This window comes from Phlebotomus argentipes, unplaced genomic scaffold (assembly GCF_947086385.1).
Source record: "Phlebotomus argentipes unplaced genomic scaffold, Phlebotomus argentipes genome assembly contig_15, whole genome shotgun sequence".
Classification (NCBI taxonomy): Eukaryota; Metazoa; Arthropoda; class Insecta; order Diptera; family Psychodidae; genus Phlebotomus; species Phlebotomus argentipes.
In genome coordinates this window covers 12055445-12078310 of record NW_026776181.1, presented here as the reverse complement: position 1 = coordinate 12078310, position 22866 = coordinate 12055445, and the positions used below count along the sequence as shown (strand labels likewise).

The 22866-nt window shown below is 37.2% G+C and overlaps 1 protein-coding gene across 1 annotated transcript; it reads left to right on the top strand.

The window, feature by feature from the left end:
• Nucleotides 1-1097: 1097 nt before the first annotated feature.
• LOC132262453 (probable nuclear hormone receptor HR38) lies at nt 1098-22864 on the top strand. The gene is made up of 5 exons (XM_059761724.1): nt 1098-1456; nt 16682-16851; nt 17508-18329; nt 19193-20252; nt 20658-22864. Exons 1-5 carry the CDS (start codon nt 1132-1134, stop codon nt 20912-20914), a joined length of 2634 nt encoding a protein of 877 aa, XP_059617707.1. The 5' UTR covers nt 1098-1131; the 3' UTR covers nt 20915-22864.
• The last annotated feature ends 2 nt before the right edge of the window (nt 22865-22866 follow it).

Here is a 22866-nt window from a genome sequence, read left to right as displayed (position 1 = left end):
CAGTGGCTGTTGAGGAAAAGAGTTTGATAGAAAATTTATGGAAATATTTGCAAATCTCGAGGAAGTTGTATCACCGAATACTGAGTGAAGTGAACATCTTTGGACAAGCGAACAGTGAGACTTTTTCTGGACACCACTTCAAATCGTGCCGCGAGATTCTGCTGCCCAAGAGGCGCGCACCACGGAAAAAAGTGAAAGTGAACTGACCACCCCAACAAGGACAATAGTGGCAATATATTGGACTGAGGAAAAAACCCGAGATAAATCATCCGTGACAGAAGGATTAAAGTGAGTTGTCGTGTGAAGTGGTGGCACAATTTTTTGGAAAATCTCCTCCGAGCCAAACGCGCCCATTCCGACGTCGAAGCATCAACTGTTGGTCAGTGAGGGCTCTCAGTGCCAAGAAAGTCACAAATCACCGCAAGAGACTCACGTATAATTAATTATCCGATTTGTGTGTGTCACAGGAGTTCCGTGAAGTTGGATTTTAAGAGAGAAAGAGCACGAGGAGGGCTATTACCATTGTCTTTGGCCATTCGTGATAGTCTTTTTTTTTGTAAATCCCACCGTCGCGCGGTGTGTAAATAGTTTCGCGCCTCCTGCACCCACAAAAGTGCTCGCAGAGGATTACTGTTTTCGACACAAAGTGAACTGTTGGTGGTATCGCGAGTGTAATTCGTGCTGGAGGACAAAAGAGATAAGCACCAGGAGGCAGCTGGACCCTCGCCATCAGGTGTGATGCCTAAATTCGTTAATCGTTTGTCCATTTCACATCACGCATCATATTATACAGTTACAATTCTCCTAAATCACATAATTAATGTGCTTGTCGTATTTATCGTTATAATGCATTCTTAAGTGTTGTATTATTATTAGTCACCATTTCACCTACTGCCAATCTAAGTGAAGAAGAGACGGAAAAGACACAATCTCGTTGATTGCTCAGTCTGTTTGTTCGGCTCACAAAGAAGAGCTCTGTGCGCTGAGAGTTCATTATTCTGTGAAAATTCATTTGAAATCTCTCGTTTAAATTGACTCCTTTTCGCCAAGTATGTATGAAAAAAGCAAAGGAACACTCGATGAGGTGAGATAGACAGAACGCGTGTAAATGAGCAAAAAACTTCCTCGGACATGCGAACGCGTTTAGCATCATTGATAGTTGTGAAGCAGGAACCGCAGGACGAGGATTTCTTGCTGCCGCCATCCGTCGCCAATTTCAGCCAATTTATCTTGACGCACTCGAATAGTGAAAATGAAGACAGTAACAACAATATCACTGAGATCAATGGCTACAGTAATTTTTCAGTGTTGCACCAATTTGATGATTTAAACAATAATAGTAGTGAAGGAGAAGTTTTCGGCAATATTCATCACTGCATCAATCAGCGGAGCAACTTTGCGGCAGAAGAAGAGGAAGAGTTGGAAGAAGAGAAGGAAAGAGACGAAGATAAGAAGTGTATGTAGAATATAATTCATCTTTCCGTCTTCAATTTGACTAACACTATGCGAGAATTATAGTATATGTATTTTAAATATACCTTATGGCATAGTAAAAGGGTCACTAACAGAAATAATAATTACCATGGTGTATGATGAAATGTGCCACCCAGGCATTCTCGTCAACACAGTTTGTGAGGTATTTTCATTGAGTGCACATTAGAAAATGATAATTCGTTTTAATAAATGCAACGAATCACATCTCAAACGAAAATACTCCACAGAACGTTTTAATAATTTGCCAAAATCGTTTTAATTTTAAATCACGTAAAGAGTCATGCTATTAATACCATTTGCCATGCTGTCCACATTAATATTTCTAACCAATACGAAAAACGCTCACAAATAGAACATTTATAAATGAGTGAAATTAGAGAGACAATTAATGTACATATTCATAGGATTTAATATATTTGAATTTAAACTGGTTGATGGGCAGAAAATGTGTCTCCCTTTTCGCGTTTATCATGTCAGTTTCACATTCATTTATTGCGTACAGCATTTATTATTGCAATAGTTTAAATTTATTGAAACACTTACTAAACATGAAGTGCAATTTGCCAGTCCGCACGGCAATTCGACCATTTCCCTGGCCAGTGCAGTGGGAAGATGAATTCTCGGTGGAAATCTGGGTAAATCAGCTGTTTGGGGCAATTTCTGAAGCGCCCCCGAATACACGGCGCAAGGAGTACGGAACACATAGGAGAGTCTGTGACCTTGTGAATATAAATCGACCCTGAACAATGACGTCATTGAAAGCTCTGGGTTGAAAATGGTGAGAGCTGCTGCGCCTGTTTTCCCTCATGTATAACGTGAAAACACTTTCCCTGTGTGCGTTGAATTGGGGGAAAAGTGTGGAGTATTGAATAATGAGGAAAAGAGATCGCACGAGGGTGTGAGCTCTGGCGCTCTGTAATGGAAATGATGTAAATTGGCGTGGGTGGGGGCTGAGAAGCCATCGTGTCTGAAATGTTATGAATGAAATTGTAACATGACAGCCCGGGGGGTGCGAAGAGGATGCGCGAAGAGAGAGCATTTCGGCGATAAATGTGCGCTATTCCATGCGGTCAAATGACGTCACGAGGAATATAGTATTCATATTCTCGATGGGGACAACCGCACATGCTTTTTTTAGACGCAAATCGATTCCACTGAAGTAGATGACGTAAGCAACCATACACAATTGTATCGAAAGGTGGGCTTTCGAGCCTCAACCCCATCGGGCGTCTTGGACTATTTCCGACCGTACAAATTTAGTCGGGGCTTTCAACTGATTTTTGCGTGTGCGTCTTTATGCGGGAAAAACAGACTGACGACGGCCCAAGTGAGGATGAATTAATATAATTAAGTACAACAAAGATATTTTCTTTCGCTCTCGTGCATTATTGGGCATTCTGCGATGGCATGTAACGTGAGTGTGCCAAATCAATATACGCTTTGATGAGAGAGGCTTTGTGGAGAAATTATCATAATCACATTACTTCAAAATTACACATAATTTCCTATACATCAATTGACAATTCACTGAAAGGTACTTGAGTGTCAAACAAAAAATCTCACATCGCGATTGCATAAAATTCACTTACTATCCATTACGGAATTCCCCACATTATGAATAGTCAGAAAGGTGCTCATGAAATTGACGAAAATCATTACAATGCAGTATGGAAAAAAATATCTCCTTTCCTCCAAACATCTGTATAAAGTCTTACATGCAGTAATAATTTATAGTAATAGATTGACTAATTCCTTGCGATAAATTAATATGCTAAACAAGATTTTTGCTCGCTGAAGAAATCAATACCATCTCTCTATGTGTTTCACATCCCAAAAGGAGGTCAATCTTCATAATAAAATGGTATATAATATATATTTTGCAATAGTGTCTTCAGAATTTTTGTAGTGATGTGCACATGTATTTTAATGAGCATTCACATATGATAAAATATCTATGCAATATGTTCTTGTTTTATTTCACATATGAGCGGAAATTTTTCCCGGCTTTTGCCAATATAATCCTGCGAAAAATGTATACGCTTGCCATGCTACTAAAAGATCATTTAAATTGGGGTTTGATGGAACCATCTATCCAAACCATCTGCTTACGTCATATCTACTTCACCTTTTTTTTAAAAATTTATTTTTATTTTCTTCACCTTCTTCATGCTTTCTTCTGCTTCTCTTGTCCCTTTTTTCACCCTGTGTTCGGTCTTTGGCGTGCAATTTGCAAATTACCTGATGCCTATAAATAAATTCATTCACCATTTTATTTTTGATCATTTTCGCCCGTCTGTTTGTCAGTTCTATCTACATAGCATTACATATAAATACACAGCACTGTGAGTATGAAATTATGTTTCTGTTCTATGTGGGGTTATTAATTTAATATAAAAAGGAGTTGAAAGCTCGTTCTGGCTGAAATTCACATCCAAACTGTGACGAGATATATTTACTCGTTATGAAAACACAACATGCCTCTTCTACATACAAATTGCATATCAATATTATATGTATCTATTTTGGGGTAGAGAAACTAATTTTCAGTGTTATATTTAATATGTTGTTGAGTTATCTAAAACTGAAGACAATATTTATTCATACTATTAAGAATAAAACAGCAAATACTTGAATACTTGTCTGTGTTCAGGTAGCATGTTTAGAAGTAGAAATGGAAAGTGGTCTTTGACGTGTTACAGCGAAAAAAGAACCAACATTGTGATGGTTTCTTGGAGGTGATCGTCGTTTGATGTCCAATAAAATATAGTGACTTACTAAAGTTGATCAAGCAAAAATTTTTATTGATTACCATTTGATGGCACGAAGAAAACATGTTTGAGTTCGTAGTTTTTGCCTATATTATACCAGCATATTGCCATCTCCTAGAGAGACTCCCAAGGCAAGAAGTTGTGAATGCGTTTTTAACACATCAATGAAATGTTGAGAAGAAATTCCAATATTAGCGGTCGTAAAGGTCCCTTTGTAAATTAACGATTATCAAGGTTCTCCAATATTTCACTCATTGACTGTATAACTTGCAAAAATGCTCAACCTCTGAAAGCTCTTTATTCGCTACATTTTCACATAGAATGTGTTTTCTCTTCTTGAGTATTCGCATTGTATTGACTCTTCATTATGCTTCGATTATGATCGTATAACTTACAATGGTCTCTCTAGTATTCATTAGTTTGGATATTTAGAGTTGCAGACAACATCTCCATAACTGTAACGAGACATTCTACATATTACTTAGAAAATGATGAAAGAATCGCCATTATTTATGGAAGAATGCACCGTCATGTGAATCTGTGATTAAGTGGAATTGTTATCCTTGAATATCTCAGTTTTATTTTGTGCTTTTTCGATGTTTCCCACACCGTCATATGATTGGCTTTCGCCACTTTTTTAGCAGTATTTAGTGCGGTATGTTTTACATGTATTGTATATGTGTACAGTAAAACCATTTCGAATAGCAACACTTATCTTTGCATTTTTGTTTAACTATCACACACAATATTTTGCTTTTTTCTGTCACTGTAATTCATTTAAACAATGAAAAATCTGAAAATCGTCTACCAAGAGAAACAAATTTCCCTATGATTACAGGTTCTACTTATCTTTTCGTAACTGTATGTGCATAAATATTATATACTATGTGTATTTTATTAGCCAAATGAAGTGCTTGGTGTGTTTTTTGCTCACTTTTCTGGGGCCAATAATACACAAGAAGAGTTCAATAATTAAACACACAATGAAAAATCAGAAAAAATACACATGGACACAGTTTCTTGTGAGTAAATTTTGAATTCGAAGGTCGTGCGGCTGGTCAATTTCCAAAAGCCCCACATTGTGGAATCGAAAGTGGAATGGTGTGTGTTATATTTGTATGTTAATTTTTGTGGACATGTGGGAAAAAAGTTATAAAACTCTTTCAACTTTATTTGCATTGATCGTCTCCTCCTCGCTTTGCGTAGATTTTTTTCCTTATAGTCCAGTATTATAAAATGTAGAAATAAAAGAGACCGTGGACGAAATACAGCTGGGCTATCATTATCATACCGAAATAAAACTGAATTTTATACCTGTGAGATATTATCAGAAATCATATATAGAATAAATAGAAAAATCAATATTCAATGTTGCCTCAATTTGTAATATATTGATTTACCACATCAAAGACAATTTTTCATTACTATTATGTAAACGTGTGATGATGAAGAAATTTTTTGTGCGAAGAGCAAAAACAATCTCTTTCTTTTTAATTTCCATGTAAATTAAATGCACGCGTACCGTGAATTGCTGCATTCCAGGCTATTAGAAACTCATTTTCGACTACTCACTAATTAATTATGCTCTTAGCCGTGCCCAAAAAATCGAGTTTGTGCTCGGAAAATTATATTTCATGACGAAGAGGATCTATTTTAATTTTGTGTTCAATTGCTCGCCTTGTCACACTTTTATTTACAACGTCATTTCGTCCGTTTGAAGAGTATGAAAAGACTGAAGAACTCGCCTACGATCTTTGACCGAGCCGCCATGGAGTTTTCTTTTGGGGAAGATTTTGAGTGACGCAATCCAGAGATACCTTGGAAATGGCTGATTTTGGCAATAAATTGTTGCGTCAGGGAAATAATGGGAAAATTTCCGTTTCTTTGTGTACGCCGTATTGAAAAGTACTGTATTGGTGAGGAAAGGTCCAAATATAGGGACAAATATGAAAATTGGGAGAGAGGAGATTTTTTTTTTAGATTTGCCAAAGAGAAATGGAGTGAGGGAATGAAACCAAAATATTTTTGCCAGCACTTGCCATAATAAGATGTGACGTCAGTATATGATGGGAAGTATAATTTGCTCGTTTACTCTCAGTGAAGCGGCCTACGCATAGACATGCCCATACTTCGCCAATACCGGCGGGAATGGAATGTAAAGACACCTGTTGATTTCTCCATTTTCCACCCTATTTATGTTTTCATCCTTGTTTTCATCCCAAAGCACTCTTCTCTCGGAAAGAATACGGACGAGTGTGTATCGGGACCACAGTGGATGAATCAGAGTAATTGATTATACGGCAAAACTTTTATAGAACTATCAGAAATGAATCTGCTATTCAATAATATTTCCCGTATTCGTTAGTCTTACCATGGAAAAGAGGACACGATCTAGTTTTGCTATAAGGTTATTGTCTAAACCAATTAAACTAACACTAATTAGATATGATTCACATGATATGCATAAGTATGTCACAGCAATGTCCCAATCAAAATACGATGTTTATACGCCCAACTAAAGTCATTGTGATATTTGATTATTAATTGCAATCAATTTGCTTCACCGATTTCATAAATATTTTCCTTTTTTTCTCGGAAGACCAGGCTGAGACAAATACACGGATGATTTCACTCATTCTTGCGGAAATTGGAAATCACATCAAGGGGTGCTCACTTAAAATATTGCAAAGGCGATGATATAGTAGTAAAAAGGCAATTTTTACTTGTAGTATAGGGAATTTCTTAAAGTTGTTTAGTAATTCCGTTGATAGTTGACAGAAAATTTAAGTTTAAGTTTATCTCTCACGTTACGTAACTCTATTACACGATGATGGCTAAAATTTGTTTTAAGTGTTTCTTATTTATTTATATACTTAATACATAGCCACAGCCATTTGCATAATATTCCGATTTTCATAAATTTTAATTTCTATAATAGCAGGTTAGAGACGAAAAGTCTGAAAACGATGACTTTTCATTTGGTCATTCTCGCTGATAAGATTTTTTTCCACAATCCGCTTGCATACGGAGATTGCATATTTTATATGGGATATATTTATTTATCTTTTGATTGTCTTTCTTTCCCCAGGAGCGATAATTGAAAAAAGTTAGAAATGATTGCAACCTGTTGTCAACAGAGAGATTTAAAAGTTTACCAATTTTTTAGCGTAAAACAAATTAGAAGGCGAAAACTTTCTCCATCACAGGTTAGCATGGCAAAAATTCACGCTGAATATAAACATCTTTTGTGTCCTATACATATTAGTGAATTGACATGGAGTACGAGCACGGTGTGTCATCATTTCTGTCTCATGCTCAAATGAAGCCCAAAATGTGTAGAGATTATATTGTCAATCTTTTGATAGTTTTTCTCAGTAATGTATTACCCCTGAGGGAGAATACTTATAATCCATTTGCTCATTCAACTATTTCGAGAAGCATTACATATCTCAACTCCCAGATTCAATATGTGTGAACATGAAATAGAAGACTCTGTGGAGGGATAAAAAATATTGTACATACGTGATGAAATATAGCTTTCAGAGCGCACACAAAGCACCATATTATTTAAAGTTAATGTAAGTAGGGTTTCCGCTTAAATTAAATCTGTCCGAAATCGATCAGAGGCAATTTTCTCACGATTTTACCCAGCATTAGAACATGTGAGTTGATTTGCGGCGCGCGCAAATGAACTTGCAACTATTTTACACGAATTCTGCACGATTCCCTCATGTGTGGTAGGAATTCTTTGTTTTCCTGCGCGTACAATTTATCTAAATGGTAGTCTATCGTGTAACTTGAGCGTGTTTCAAGTTTGTGTCGTAGGTACGATTCTGCCTGGAACACAAAAAAGTGCATTCACATTATGTAAAAGATATTGCAATGGAACTACATATGCTGTTCTCCGCCAAATGTTCCAAACATACAAACACTCTCAGCCGTCAATTGTAAGAAATGCATAAAACAGAGAGTTTCTCTTTCTAGTCATCTATTTTCCTTATGTACTTGTTTTATGTAATTCCATTAATTTGATATCGATTTGTGTAATTTAATAATAAAGTCTGTGACTTGCTGAATGGTATAGATGTGCAGAATATAAAATGCTTTTGTAGTACATTCATAAATCACGAAGGGTTTTTTCCCAATTCCACTTAACGAATTGTATTTGGCATTGTTTTATCCTCTCAGATAATTTCGTGGCTCTTCACAAAAGGATTCAAATTAAATTTAAAATCCATGCTATTGCACAACAGTCAATTTACACCTCAAAACAACTTTATTACATCTTTCAGCCTCTTTATTGCCTCTTTTCATTGTCTCTTTTATATATCATGCTCAATTATTAATGTAGGTATACTTTTGATCTTCCAACATTTTGCATCTCCTAACAAATACATCCACTGCACTACCCGAAAAAACATATATTTATTGTTGGGAATAACCGCACATTTCTTTAACAGTTCTTGCACTCTTGATCAGTTTTACCTTGCGAAGATGAGCCTGTATTTTGCGTATATACAAAGAGTTAGAGATCAACTTTCACTCTTCTTCTTTGGCTATTTTGGCACATTCATCTACCATAGGCCTTAGCAGGTATTTGCACTGCGCGCATCACTCAACTCTCGCGCAAGCATCAAATTATCTATATACAAGTATATACATACATATCACGATAACTCTTTTTTTCGACGCGCTATCCACCATTCACTACGGTGGGTCTTCTTCTATCTTTCAAGAGTATTTGCAAAGGTAATTTAATTATAAGTGATGGCCAGCAACAATGTTATTAATGATTGTGACATAGAAAGACTTCGTGGTGTGGAAGAGTTGAAGAGGGTTCCTCGTTTAACCTAAAATATTGTTGTATCACAAACTTGTATTTTTTTTGGACAACGACAACACTCTTCAAAATATTTTATTACTTTTTAGCCCTCTGTTCATTCCTTTTTATCTCATTTTCATCATTGACCGGAGAAAAAGTACCAAAAAGGTCTTCATATCCACAAGCAAATTAAGCACTGAATGCATAAACAATTTCAAGAAGTCACCGCATTTACATGCATATGTGTAAATTGAAACATGGATAATACCGGGCTGGCAACGTCTGTACAAATTTGCAATTTAATATGCAGAACAGATGTACAAGTTTTATAAAACACAAATAATGCGTAAATATGTAAAATTATTTAATCACCGGTGTTGTGTACACAGCAATTATAAGATTTATTTAACGGATCTTTCACGAACTCTTCCTCATGGTGATATGTCATACGATTGTTGTATGCCAATATTTGTTGGTCAGCAATTATCGCGTGTTTATATAGAAACTTTTACAATTTAACACACTTTTATTCCCTTTCTTGCTTACACTAACACGATAATTTGGAGCATTGATAATGAAACTATCTAAAATTCATTAACTTAGAGATTTAAGATAGTGAATTAGATGGGGAGTTATGAAAAATATCACTCGTCTTTTGCTTAAGAAATGGTACATCTTAGATGCGATGATTCAGAATTAACACTGTATGGAAAGAGTGCAATAGAAAAGCATGTTAAGCTTACGCAAGTTCGGCATAGAGCACACAAAGTAACTTAAACGTGGCTTTTAGTATACAAATTAAAACATACGTACAATTATATGTATAGCATAATTGCATTTGTGCTTCGTTATCGCATAGAGAATTGAGAGGTGAAAATATTAAATTTCACGTATACTGAGGCGAAATTTGGAGTCGTGATTCTTCTTTCTTTCCGAGAGCAATTGCTTCTACACGATGGACTTTTCTCATGCTATTATGGAGGAGGAATATTAAATTTCATCGGGTAAAATATGTTTAGCGCCTCCAGTGACAAATGGATATCGTGAAATTATGCGAAAATAGCAATAATTTCACTAACATATTAGCTATTATTTCATGTACTTTGAGGTGTTAATACACTGCACGACCCACACAACATTCCTGCATGGATTTCCTTCAGTTTTCCCGCCGGCAAAAGCATTCTTCCATCTTTTCTTTCCAAAGGAAGAACATATTCCTCCCTCAAATACACATCGTCGTCATGCGTGAAAGGGAGCTCACGAAGTTTAGAAATTACATTCATCACTGAAGTAACTGAGCTGAAATTGTTGAATGCGTGATTGGGAAAAAGACGCTATAATTATGGTATATTTAGTGAAACAGCCGAAAACGAAAGACTTGGCGACAGTTTCGCACCTTTGAAAGAATTTTTGGAATATTTCGCGACGCGATGTTGAAACAAAAACTGGTTTAATGAAGAGTCTAAATAAATTAAAATAGCTTTTAAAAATGTCACATTTATTGTTATTTATTGATCTTGCGCAATTGATCAATTAAAGTGAACTTTTTCATTTTCCTTCAATTTTGGAAGGTGCAATTCAGTGTTGCATACTTTATTTTCGCCCTTTCAAAAATTCAATCACGTTTTAAACTAATTTATCAGCGAGTTAACAAATTGCTTTTTATTATGATGATATATTCCAATGAAATTGTCATACTTGTAATTTTGAGATTTCTTCTTTGTGGTGATGGTGTGCGAAAAAAACTGAAGATTCAGATATTATGTAATTTTCTATAAATTGTAACACGCCTTCGCGCGATAACTGGACAGCGTCAAGTTTTAAATTTCCTTGATTTTCCAGTACTGTTGCAAAAAATCACACATACCAAAGAAATTTTCTCATGGCACAAACTATTTTAGAGATTCTCTGAAGATTTGTTCCTCTTTTTCAGCTGTAGACAGATTTTGAAGCAGCAATAAATTATGATTTTATGCAATCAAAGTCGTATGATTCGAAACCGGTTGTATTACCGTGAATCCGATGAGCGAAAATCACTTTTGTTAATAATTCATTTAGCCTTCAAGGAACCACTCAGAATTCCTCTATTTCAGTAGGAGATAAAAAGTTTTGAGGAGAAATTTAATTCACTCACTGCTGCCTCAAATTTTGAGATGTTGGAGAATGATTTGTGCGTCAATGCTGGGAGTCATAAATAAAAATCCTCACCCCACAAAGAGACGCGCGCATTGGTGATTATAGCCCTGAATGCACCTCTCAAGGGGCATTTGTATTTAAAACGAGGCATCATAATTAAAGAGCGGTCGGGGTAATTTCTTCATATTTACGTGTCAAAATAACAGCAAAGAAGTTCATACTTACCATACTTCAGTCATACTAAATAATATAGATATCGATGATAAATTTTAGTAATTATTCTTTATTGATTTGAAAATATGTAATTAAATACTTGTATTATTCATGCATTTTATGGGGGGAAAATATTTTGGCTGACAGAATTAGAGCATGACTGCGATGAAAACTGAGAAGATTCGACGTGAATTGCAGAGGTGCTGTTTTATTGCGGGCGTGATTCGATCGCAGTGTCCCAAACCAGATTCCGCCGTCACAGTTCATGCCGATCTCACTGTAATAACATCTCACAGCACTGGCATGGCGACCGACTCTTGGCTTCTTCGGCTGTTATCGCCGAAAATAACAGAAAAGGCACATGTCACGAGGATTATTTCAAAATTTTGCTTCTTGCCACCAACCAACAGTCTCCGACCATTATCTTTGGCACTGCTGACCTAATTCAACACTTTTAAGCATCATCCATTGATTCAAAAGCAATCAGATTCGCTCAATCAAGCGTCATATATGAATATATAATACAATATGACTGGAGATTTCTTTTGAGGAACCTTACCATGTTCACCATTTCTCATAAAGTAAATTTTCAAGGTGTGACTCTTGGTGAGAAAGAGAAAAGAAAATGATATGCAAAGTTATTCGATGGTCCGCGTGTGGGTGGAAAGTATTTAAGTATAATTTTATGCTAAATAAACTTCTAAAGCTCATCATCATGCCACTAAGTTGCTAAATGACCGCACACTTATGCGAAAGACACGATATAGATTTACGATATGGGGTGACTTTTTTCTACAGCTATATTACAACACTAAAGAATCCTATGCATGACACACTGAACGGACATGCACAAATGATGTGCAGAAATACACATTATTCGCGTTGTTAAGTGCAGGAGCACAGCTAGAGCCATCGGGAAATTCAGCTGGAGTTGCTTGCAATTGGCGACAGCAAATGACTCACATAGAATTTAGTATTGGAAGTGTGATCGAGTGCCAAGATGAAGATATTGATATGTAATTTTTCGATTATCCTCTCATTCTGCCCATCTTTTATTGGCGGTAATTGAAATTTGTAATTCCTCTTTCTGCTATATTGTTCCACATTGAGATGCTAATCTCGACGCCGTTTAAATTAAATACATTTAATAAATTCTTGTACACATAATATGCAGCATATTGGCTGTGTAGCCACCTCCTTCAGACTACACCGCCGCCAGAGAGTGAGAGAAGAAAATCTTGTGCAATGTCTTTCCTATAATATGCCATTTGATCTTATCTTCTGGGCGACGTGTAAGAGCGGCTAATCCTCGTGAGATCGATCATTGTTGTCTGCCTTAGGAGAGCACCGCGTACATGATATTGTTGAATGTTATTATTTTGTTTGGGATTCAAAGAAATTGAGGTGTCAGTGATGGTGAAGCGAAAAAATATAATTGAAAATACATGTGAAAAGAAGAGAATACCTATAGTAACGCTCAAAATTTTTAGGTGCGACTTTTCTTAAGGTTCGCTAATAAAAATTAATTTCACAACTAGTTCGACATTCTATCTAATATAACGAATATCGCATCACGATTTGCGCTACTCAATGAGATTCGAAATCTCGCAATATACTGTGAGAAATACGTAAGAAATCGTACCTAATGTTGCTGAACAGATGTAATGAACATCTTTTGTGGATGAAAACTGTTTAGATCAATAGTAAAAATATGCAGTACTTGATATTATATTCATGAATTTCAAACAATTAAGCAAATACGCATTATCATAAAATTGCAATTGATTAAAGTGTTAGTAAGTGAAGAGAAATGACATATTTTATACAGTCATACCTACATAACATATAGAAGTAAAGGAGAAGCAAAAATGTGCGTGCAAACATTTTTTCAGCGTGCGGCGGGTTTGTCGCTTTGATATTGATGTCTCTTGCCGCTTTTCTAATCAACTTCTCTCAACTTACTGATTTCGATACTTCAAAAAAGGAAATCAATTACGATTTTATTGTGATGCCGTTTATGTACAAAAAAGACTCAGTGATAGAAGATGAATGACTTCCATTGACGAAGAAAATATTTATAATCACATTAGAGTTTGGTGGTTTTTTCTCTGCCAAAACTTATGGTTTTTGAGTATAATTCATACACATTTCTGGTGCAATTTCTCACAATGTGACTTTACATAACAAAGCTGACCAGTATGAAAAAAAAACCATGCAGTCAGCTTCCTCACATCATGCAATGCTCATGGAGATCTAATAAGTGTCAGAAGATTAAATAAATGGATAGATGGATTGATGATGATGGCATCGTCACTTCACGCAAGCCGACAAATATGTACAATAAATAATCAGAGAAAGAGATAACGATGAAAATGCAAAAGATGTGGTGTGGTAAAGCGTATATGTGCATGCAATATGTACATAGGCAATATTGCGTCTGGCGAAGGAATAAAAGAACGAATCAGAGAGAAAGACTGGAAGAGAAGAAAAAGAAGATTAATAATTGTTTAATATGTAATTTCACACAAATGAATCGTATAATCGAATATTGCCGGAAGGCAAATGTGTGATATGTGTATACAAGTACATAATACGGACAGTGAAGAGTGCTTTTCTCTATATTTTGCTGAAAAATAGTATTTGTGGTTTGCAAGAAAGCACGTGAAACAATTAGGAAATAGCGAAATGACGATATAATGGTGGAATAGAATGGGAGTATATCTGTGGAATGAGGAGAGACACAATGAGAGGAGGAAGAGGGTGCGAGAAGAAGAAAAAGTTGATGAAAGCAGAATTGGAATTTCGAAATATTGACGGTATTTTATTTGAGTTCCTTTGATGTGGTTTCACCGCAAGTGTTTGCTATAATTGAGAACTAATTAATTCCGGTAGTATATGGATGGAACATCTTGTTAAAGCTTTACACAGTGTGCGACACCAAAGAGGAGGCGACACTCAAAACCTTTTCATGTTTCTCACACGAATCAGAATCCGAAAGCTCACACCGCGGTCCTCAATCTATAAACTCTTCTCCGTCGTGCGGCGTGCAATGGTCAGAGAGTCGCAAAGAGAGTCTGATCTGACGAGAAGGAAGCACAGCAGTTGGTATGATAAAACGGGGATAATTTCATGTGGAGGAAAAAGACATATTGAATGAATCTTCCTTGTTTAAAATTCCATCCAAGTGGCGAAATTTCTTGTCTAGCTAATTGGATGTGAGAGTTGTGGGGCTTACAATAGTAATTGCTACATGAGCAGAGTGAGGCGTGTTTAGTGCGGGATGTTAGACACTCTAGCTGTGGTGTAAAGCTATTTTTGTTGGTGTGGTCACAAGAAGAGATTCTTCACGAGGCTTTTTTGTGGAGATTTAAACTCCCATATGTAATGGACTTTCACCTCCCATAAGACTAATGTATTGTGTGCTGCATGGATTTACACCGTGATAAAATTGAGAGACAAGACATATGGGAATATCATCACCGACTCCTTGTACTTTGCTTTATGTTCGCTGAATGCTTATTTTGTTGCCATAAACTGTTTCGGTGTCTGTATTAATTCTTTTCACTGCACAATATGCAATAAGGGTGGTGTAAGCTCCTTAATTCATTTTCACTTAACATATTTTACATATTCACCACTATTTTCTGTGTTCTGTCGTCTCCTCCCTTTGCGCCTCCTCGACATGTTGGCATGCTCGTAAAGAAAAAGTGCAGCCTTATCATGCTTGACAACATTACATGAAATGTACTTGCATTGAAGTGTGACATAAAATTCACAAAAGAGTTGCATTGGTTCATCACAGAGTCAAATTACCAGATATGTGTTTTTCTCTCCTCTCGACTTACTCATTACTTTCCAAAATAATTTATTGCGAATTAATATGTATACGCACGTATACATGCTCACCTAAATTATCATTATATAGTGAAGTGCTCAAAAATTGCTCACCACACCCAGTTTTTATTGACCACATCGTCGCAAACGAATCGGAGGACGACCACTAGTTCCTTTTTGACTTGTTATTTCAAAATTTTTTGTATTTCATTTTATGGCGATGCAATCATTTGCTTTTATATCACCACCGCGCGGAATATGTTCGAGATGAACATGGAAAAAGTATGATCCGACATCATTACCTATGGAAATTTTCCACAAACAACCCCGAGAACACAATAAGCGTAAAGTCATAGATAAGAAGAGATTTTAAAGAAGTGAAGGTAGATCGAGACATATAGATATAAAAGTGCCATAAATGCGAGGCGTGAAATATAAAAGAAGTAGAAACTGTAATTGCCTCATGGTAACAAAATCTGACGACAATTTATTCAGAATTGCTCTGTGGTGGAATTTTCAAGATCATATTTCTGATTATCGTGGACCTGTTTTAAGTACTATTCACTTTGTACAGACAACTTTTTCTGTTTTGTCGCGCTTAATTAATTAATTATGCACTGTCTTTAATTTGGAAATGTAATTAACATGGTATTACCGCGGTGGTACAAAATATTATAAAGACCCAACCAGGAATTTCTGTTTACAAATTGGCGTCAGTCGTGGGACAGGATTGTTTATTATTTTGTATTCCACCCTTTTGCAAAAAAAGAATCGGCAAAGCCTAAAGTAACCGTCAGAAAATGACTGAATGTCTGGATGAAAAAAGTTAAGGATAATCAATAGAAATATTTCATCATCCAATATTAGAACGGAGATTTTATTATGAAGTGCTGTGGGGAAAGCTCAAATTGGTCACGGGCAATAAATTTTAGTACTTGGGAATTGATAATCAGTATAGTGAAACACTCACTCTTGTGTTCTGCGCCTTGTTCCGCGCGTGAATTTGAACAAAATATGTCGGAGTAAAGAGGACAGGCTCAATTGAGGGACACGAGGAAGGGAGAAAAATCATAATCATATTGCAAACTTGCTAAATATCACTGATTTTATGGCTCTGCGGGGAATCCAGAACATCACCACCCCATTTCACTACAATATCATCAACATTCGCCCACCATCCCCTCACATAATTGATTCTGGCGCGCACCTACGGCAGATCGTATATAAAGATTGAGAACCCTGAGCAGGACCTCATTCCTCATCCAGCCTGTGACAAGAGTGCTTTAAATATTTGGTGCCATTGGTGTTGATTGGAATATGTTTACTTGTGGTACTAATATGCTGTGATAAGTTCTGTGCAGGAATGCTGCAGATATACTATAACACTGTGCTTTCTTGTTCGGTGGTTGTTTAGGTGCACCTTCACTGTTGTCGGCGATCGTAGCACAACAGGGCATCGTCAGTCCAGAATCCAGTCAAGGGGACAGCGGCACTGCCACTTCAGTAGCTGCGGCAAGTGCTGGGACGGGAAGCACCGGCGAAGGAATTGCCGCATCAACTATGCTGCTATTGCAATCTCAACAGGTAAAAATCACGACATTTTATTTTATTCCATCTCTAAGACAGCAAATACGATACCTGTACACAAACATCCACGCTTGTGGGGCAATGAAATGGGAAAATGATTTACTGCTAATGGGAAGTGCATCTGTTTCTCTCTTCAGGGGTTCGCAATCTCGCGACAAGATCGATTAAGACCGTGACGAAGTGTTAATTAACGATGAATAAGTGAATTGACTTTAAACTTCTAAAAAGGGTGATTATTATCATCTCGAAATCTCCCCTGATATGATGATGAGTGCACGAAACACTCTCAACAGTGTCATGCTTGTGAATAGTAAAGGGTGGAGATTCGTTGTGACATGTAATAAAAATTATATTCAATGAATGTAAAACTTTTGTCACCAATGAATGTTGTTTTGCTGGTAAAAATGGGTTGGGAAGCGCAAGCGCTTGCCAACCAATTTCTTCTTTCAAACATGGCACTTGCACGTAATCCCGCCCATTTGATTATCTACCATCGGAAAAGTCACTTAAAATAGGGGTGGACTGTATATGGTAGAAAATTAATCTATAAATAATAAAATATTGACTTGCGCTCGTATCACTTTCCTCCATGCCTATTTTCGATATCGCATACATCATTAATGAGTCCCCATATCTATTGGATTTCCTTGCAGAGCACCTTTAGTTCTCTTTCTTCGTTTGATCTTTTGTCATCTAATCAGCAGTACCCATCTCAGCAATATCACCAGCAGATTCAGCCAGAGTCTGTGCATTTCGATATTGGTGCAAGTGATCTCGACCCTCTGTCGGACGTCCTATATCCGTCTACATCTGCATCCTCTTTTGCTGGTCAGATTCTCGCATCGACGTCTCAAGAGCGCGTCAGTGACACTCCCTTTGCTGACCAATTGCAACACTCGAACTCGTCCAGTGACACCCTAGTTGGGCTCAGTAGTCACTCAAGCCACTTCGGAGGCTCTGTGGAGAGCCTTCCAACTACTCTTGTACCTCTCTTCCAAAAGGAGGAGACCAACGTTCTTCTGTCGCCATCTGATCAGGCGCAAGAAGCTCTAGACAGACCTACCGACCTCGGACCACTGACTCTTCGCTCCAGCAGTGATCCCGCCATATCCCTGCACTCACTCCAATCCCGCCAGCCACAAGCCTCACTGTCCACAACTCCCACGGCGCCTGATTCCCCGCTGCCGAGTTTCCAAGAGACCTACTCTATCAAGTACAGTCAGTTGGCTAGCTTTGGGCTCAAGATGGACGAAGACACCTTCAACGTCGCCTCACCTTATCATGCTGGTGTGGTGGCTTATCAGCATGGCCATCAGAATCCTTTTGCCAGTTCCTCCACCACAATCCATCACCAAGGACATTATGATTTCCACGGACAGCACACTGCAGCGGCTGGACAGCAGCATCCTCCGCAGTACATGCCACAGGGTTCTGGAGGATTCTACCAGCAGCAGTCCTTCGAGCAACATCCTATGGTGAGTGCGCATTTTCAATACTTCATTCTTTACTCGACGGCGATAGAGGCCGACGGAAAGTGCGTTGCACGAGAGACATGTTTTTCTATATTAATTTTATAAACTAAAAAAAACGAATATTAATAAGACTTATTATTTGGTCATTTTGTATATTAGGTGTGTCATTAAATTGAAATTTCTTCCGGCAGTTCTGGTTACTGATAACAAAGTATATTGAAACAAATAAATGCTAGTAATTACATAAATTCTAGATGAGTTCAAGAAAATATTGTGTTTTTAAACACTTGTTTTAACTCTTTCACGAATTTTCGCGAAACGGAATATATGTTTGTTATAGAAAATCATCACGCCTACGATCTCGAAAATATCATGTGGCTCATCAAACAATATAAAATTTCATTTCGAATTTGGCTTGTATCTCGAAAAACCTGGAAGACTTGTGTAATTTCATAATTAGTATGTAAACTAGTATGTTAATGGTTTTCATATGAGCGATTAATCAAATTTTCCCTAAATAACGACTCGGCCTTCCGTATACATAATTTATTTATTATGCATATTTAAAACACTTACACGAAAATCCAGTTTCAGTTTAAAAGAATTTGAATATTTACCAACTTGGCATTTAACACTCACAAAATCCATTATCTATCACAAAATTTCGTACAAATGAGAGTTCTTTAACTCATGTAGTGTCGCATTGTAATGATGAGAAAGAAATAGGAATGAGAAAAGAAAGAAAAAGTAAAAAGAAATCTAATGAAAAGAAAAACGAGTGTATCAAAGCTCGGGAGCAATTATCTAAAGGACACCGGGAGAAAATGATTGCTCAGCCGGCAATAATTATCTGTCTGTCTCCACAGCAATACACGCCCAGCACCCAAGAGCGCTACTCGTTGCCACCTTTTCCCACTGTGTCGGAGCTCCATGTGTCCACCACCAGCCAGAGACGTGCCTCTCTGCCCCTACAGCGCTCCGAGTCCACGTCGAGCAGCGAGAGCCCCAAACCTCCGCGCGTGCAGCTGCCCAAAGGCTTCCTGACCAGCGCCTCCAGTTCCGCCTCCAGCTCTCCCGGCTGCATCAACAACAACAACCCAGCGGCGGCTAACAACAACGACCCGGGACTCAGCCGGGGCGTTGTGCAGCCCACGCCGCAGAGTCCTTCTCAATTGTGCGCCGTTTGCGGAGACACGGCAGCGTGCCAGCACTACGGCGTTCGCACCTGTGAGGGCTGCAAGGGCTTCTTCAAGCGCACCGTGCAGAAGGGCTCCAAGTACGTGTGTCTGGCGGACAAGGCGTGCCCGGTGGATAAGCGGCGACGCAATCGCTGCCAGTTCTGCCGCTTCCAGAAGTGTCTGGCCGTGGGCATGGTGAAGGAAGTGGTACGCACAGACAGTCTCAAGGGGCGTCGCGGGCGGCTGCCCTCGAAGCCCAAGTCCCCGCAGGAGTCCCCGCCGAGCCCGCCTGTGTCCATGATCACGGCTATGGTGCGCGCTCACGTGGACACCACGCCGGACCTGGCCAGTCTAGACTATTCGCAATATCGCGAGCCAACACCGACGGAGCCGGTTCTTTCGGAGGCGGACAAAGTACAACAGTTCTACACTCTCCTCACCACATCGGTGGACGTGATCAAGCACTTTGCCGACAAGTTACCTGGATTCAGTGATCTCTGCCCGGAGGACCAGGAGCTCCTCTTTCAGTCCGCATCGCTGGAGCTCTTCGTGCTGAGACTTTCGTACAGGGCTCGCATTGACGACACGAAGATGACCTTCTGCAGTGGTGTGGTGCTCCATAAGATGCAGTGTCAACGTTCCTTTGGTGACTGGCTCAATGCCATCCTCGAGTTCAGCAAGAGTCTTCATGCTCTCGAAATCGACATCTCTGCTTTCGCCTGTCTCTGCGCTCTCACACTCGTTACTGGTAAGTCCACTCTTTCACTTTGTCCATACCAGGAAATTGCCATTGGATTCTTTGGGGTATCTTTCCGCCTCTTGAGCAAGTACAATTCTTAATGATATGATCTCAAGGCTCATGAAAGGAGAATCCATTACTATCAGTTGAAAACTGTTCATGAAAAGCATTCTACGCACATTTGAAAGACAAGCTATCAATTCATAATTGGAAAATAAATATTCCACATTTATGTATTTGAATTCAATGCAAATTCGTGAGAAATTACGTGTCCATTGTATTATTCTTATACCCTTCACGTAATTTGACATTTTTGACAAATAATCACCTTCACCAAAAACTGCCCAAATTGCCTCACTTGTCATCAGATGATTGACTTATTGTGCACTCTATTTTCACCCTCGAAACCACTAGAACGTCATGGATTGAAGGAGCCGAAGAAGGTTGAGCAGTTGCAGATGAAGATCATTTCGAGTTTGCGTGATCATGTGACATACAATGCCGAGGCACAGCGGAAACCGCACTATTTCAGCCGACTCTTGGGCAAATTACCCGAGCTGCGTTCCCTGAGTGTGCAGGGACTCCAGCGAATATTCTACTTGAAGCTGGAGGATTTGGTGCCCGCACCACCACTCATTGAGAACATGTTTGTGGCCACTCTGCCCTTCTAAGATGTACGTAAAATGTGTATACTCTACTTTAAATATAGCTTGCATATGTTATCTTCCCAACATATATGTATTTTATATAAGGGATACTTTATGATATAGTTTTCTTTGTGAACCAGATAAAAGACAAGAGATAAAGACATTTAGAATGTGACATCTTTTATCGTTACCTTAAATAAGATGTGCTTCTTCTGATTACGAAAAAAGACAGAACAGACATTTCTTATAGGTCAAGATTCTTCACTCGGTGAAGTGTGGATTGCTCTTGAGTTTATTTAATTTTTGTAGATTTGTATAGAAACATTTTATACGTGAGATTAAAAAGACCTTTTTTTCAGTAAACTTAAACCTATTGTGATTTTTTTATATACTTATTCGGAATTGTCAATACTCATTGAATGATATTTTGAATTTTTGCGTATACAAATTTCTTAAGGAATAATTGCGAAGATAATTTAGATTAAGTAAATGTTAGTGATTATACTGTGACCGGTACAAAATGTAGATTTACTATTTAAGTTGCAATTTGAGAGAAGAAAAAATATCTGTTTGACTTTCTTTTCATCACATTTTATGGTTTATTATTGTACACTATTATACATACTAAATGAAGATTTAATTACAAGAAAGATAAAATGAAAAAATTGTCATGGAAAAAAAATTCGTCTGCAAGCACACTTACATGTAATGTGTTTTCTTATATAGAAAGGAAAAAATAGAAACATTGCAAAAATAGTTGTCAATTTGTTCACCCTATGAATAAAGTAAAAAGTAAGTGCAAAAGTAATTTAATAAGAGTAGAAGTAGAATATTTAAGGGAACATTTTTATGGTTACCGAGAGTAGACAAAAAAACCCTAGTCCCTAAAAATCATTTTATAATAAATTATTTCTCTTTATAAGTTACCAGTTGCCTGCCATTGATTTAGACACACAATTTTTACTTATATTAGAAAGAGATTATTGTAAATTTTCATGAATATACATAACATATTAGGAAATATTCTTGCCAATAAGGAAAAATATTGCATATTCATACCCGAATAAAACGAAAAAAAATAATATTGCACCTTTTTGGGTAAAGAGATAGAGATTAAATATAGAATGCAGAAGGAAACACAATGAAAGACATGAAGAATTTCAAAAGGAAAAAGTACCTTGACACTTGACAATTTCAATTTGAGAATTAAATATTTTAAAAAACTTACACGATGAAGAAAGAAACAAGAGAGATAAACCTAAAAGTGCCATTTTTAGATCTTTAAAAAGAAGATGATAAAGAACAGAAAATGACGGAAAAATTTACTATACATTATATTTTTTCTAAAATCGCCTTTTTGATAGAATTTTGGAACAATTTATAATTACTTTTTGTTATTGAAATCTCCTTGTAAGATCAAGCATGAGGTTTGTGGAAAAAATATCCCTGCAACACAGTGAAATACTCTTCGAAAAAATAAGTACTGTGATGGAGGAATGATTTTGTGATATGAAAGAGAATTTTTCAGGGGAACAAGAAAAATTGGCTTTCATGATTGCTTTACTATCTATAAATTGATAACATTCGTTTTACTTGACACTCACTTGACCGTCCTGAAGAGATTTATGAACTTTTTAATAGGCATTACCACGTGCACCTTATCAAACAATTTTTCTAGTAAGACATGAGAAAATTTTTGCTTAAATAGAATCCTTAAATAAACGGCATTGAAAGGAAAATGAAACTATTCTTCTAGCATACTCTTCATGATATATACATACCTTATAACACTTATATTCGACTTTATCCGAGATGAACTTTCAAGAATTTTACATATACATATCTAGCGAAAGTAAATTTAATTACTGTATTGCATTAATAATTGTATTGAGATGCATGAATGTTGTCAAAGCACATAATTTAATACAAGATATAATAATTCATTATTATATGAATAAATAAAGTGTATAAAATAT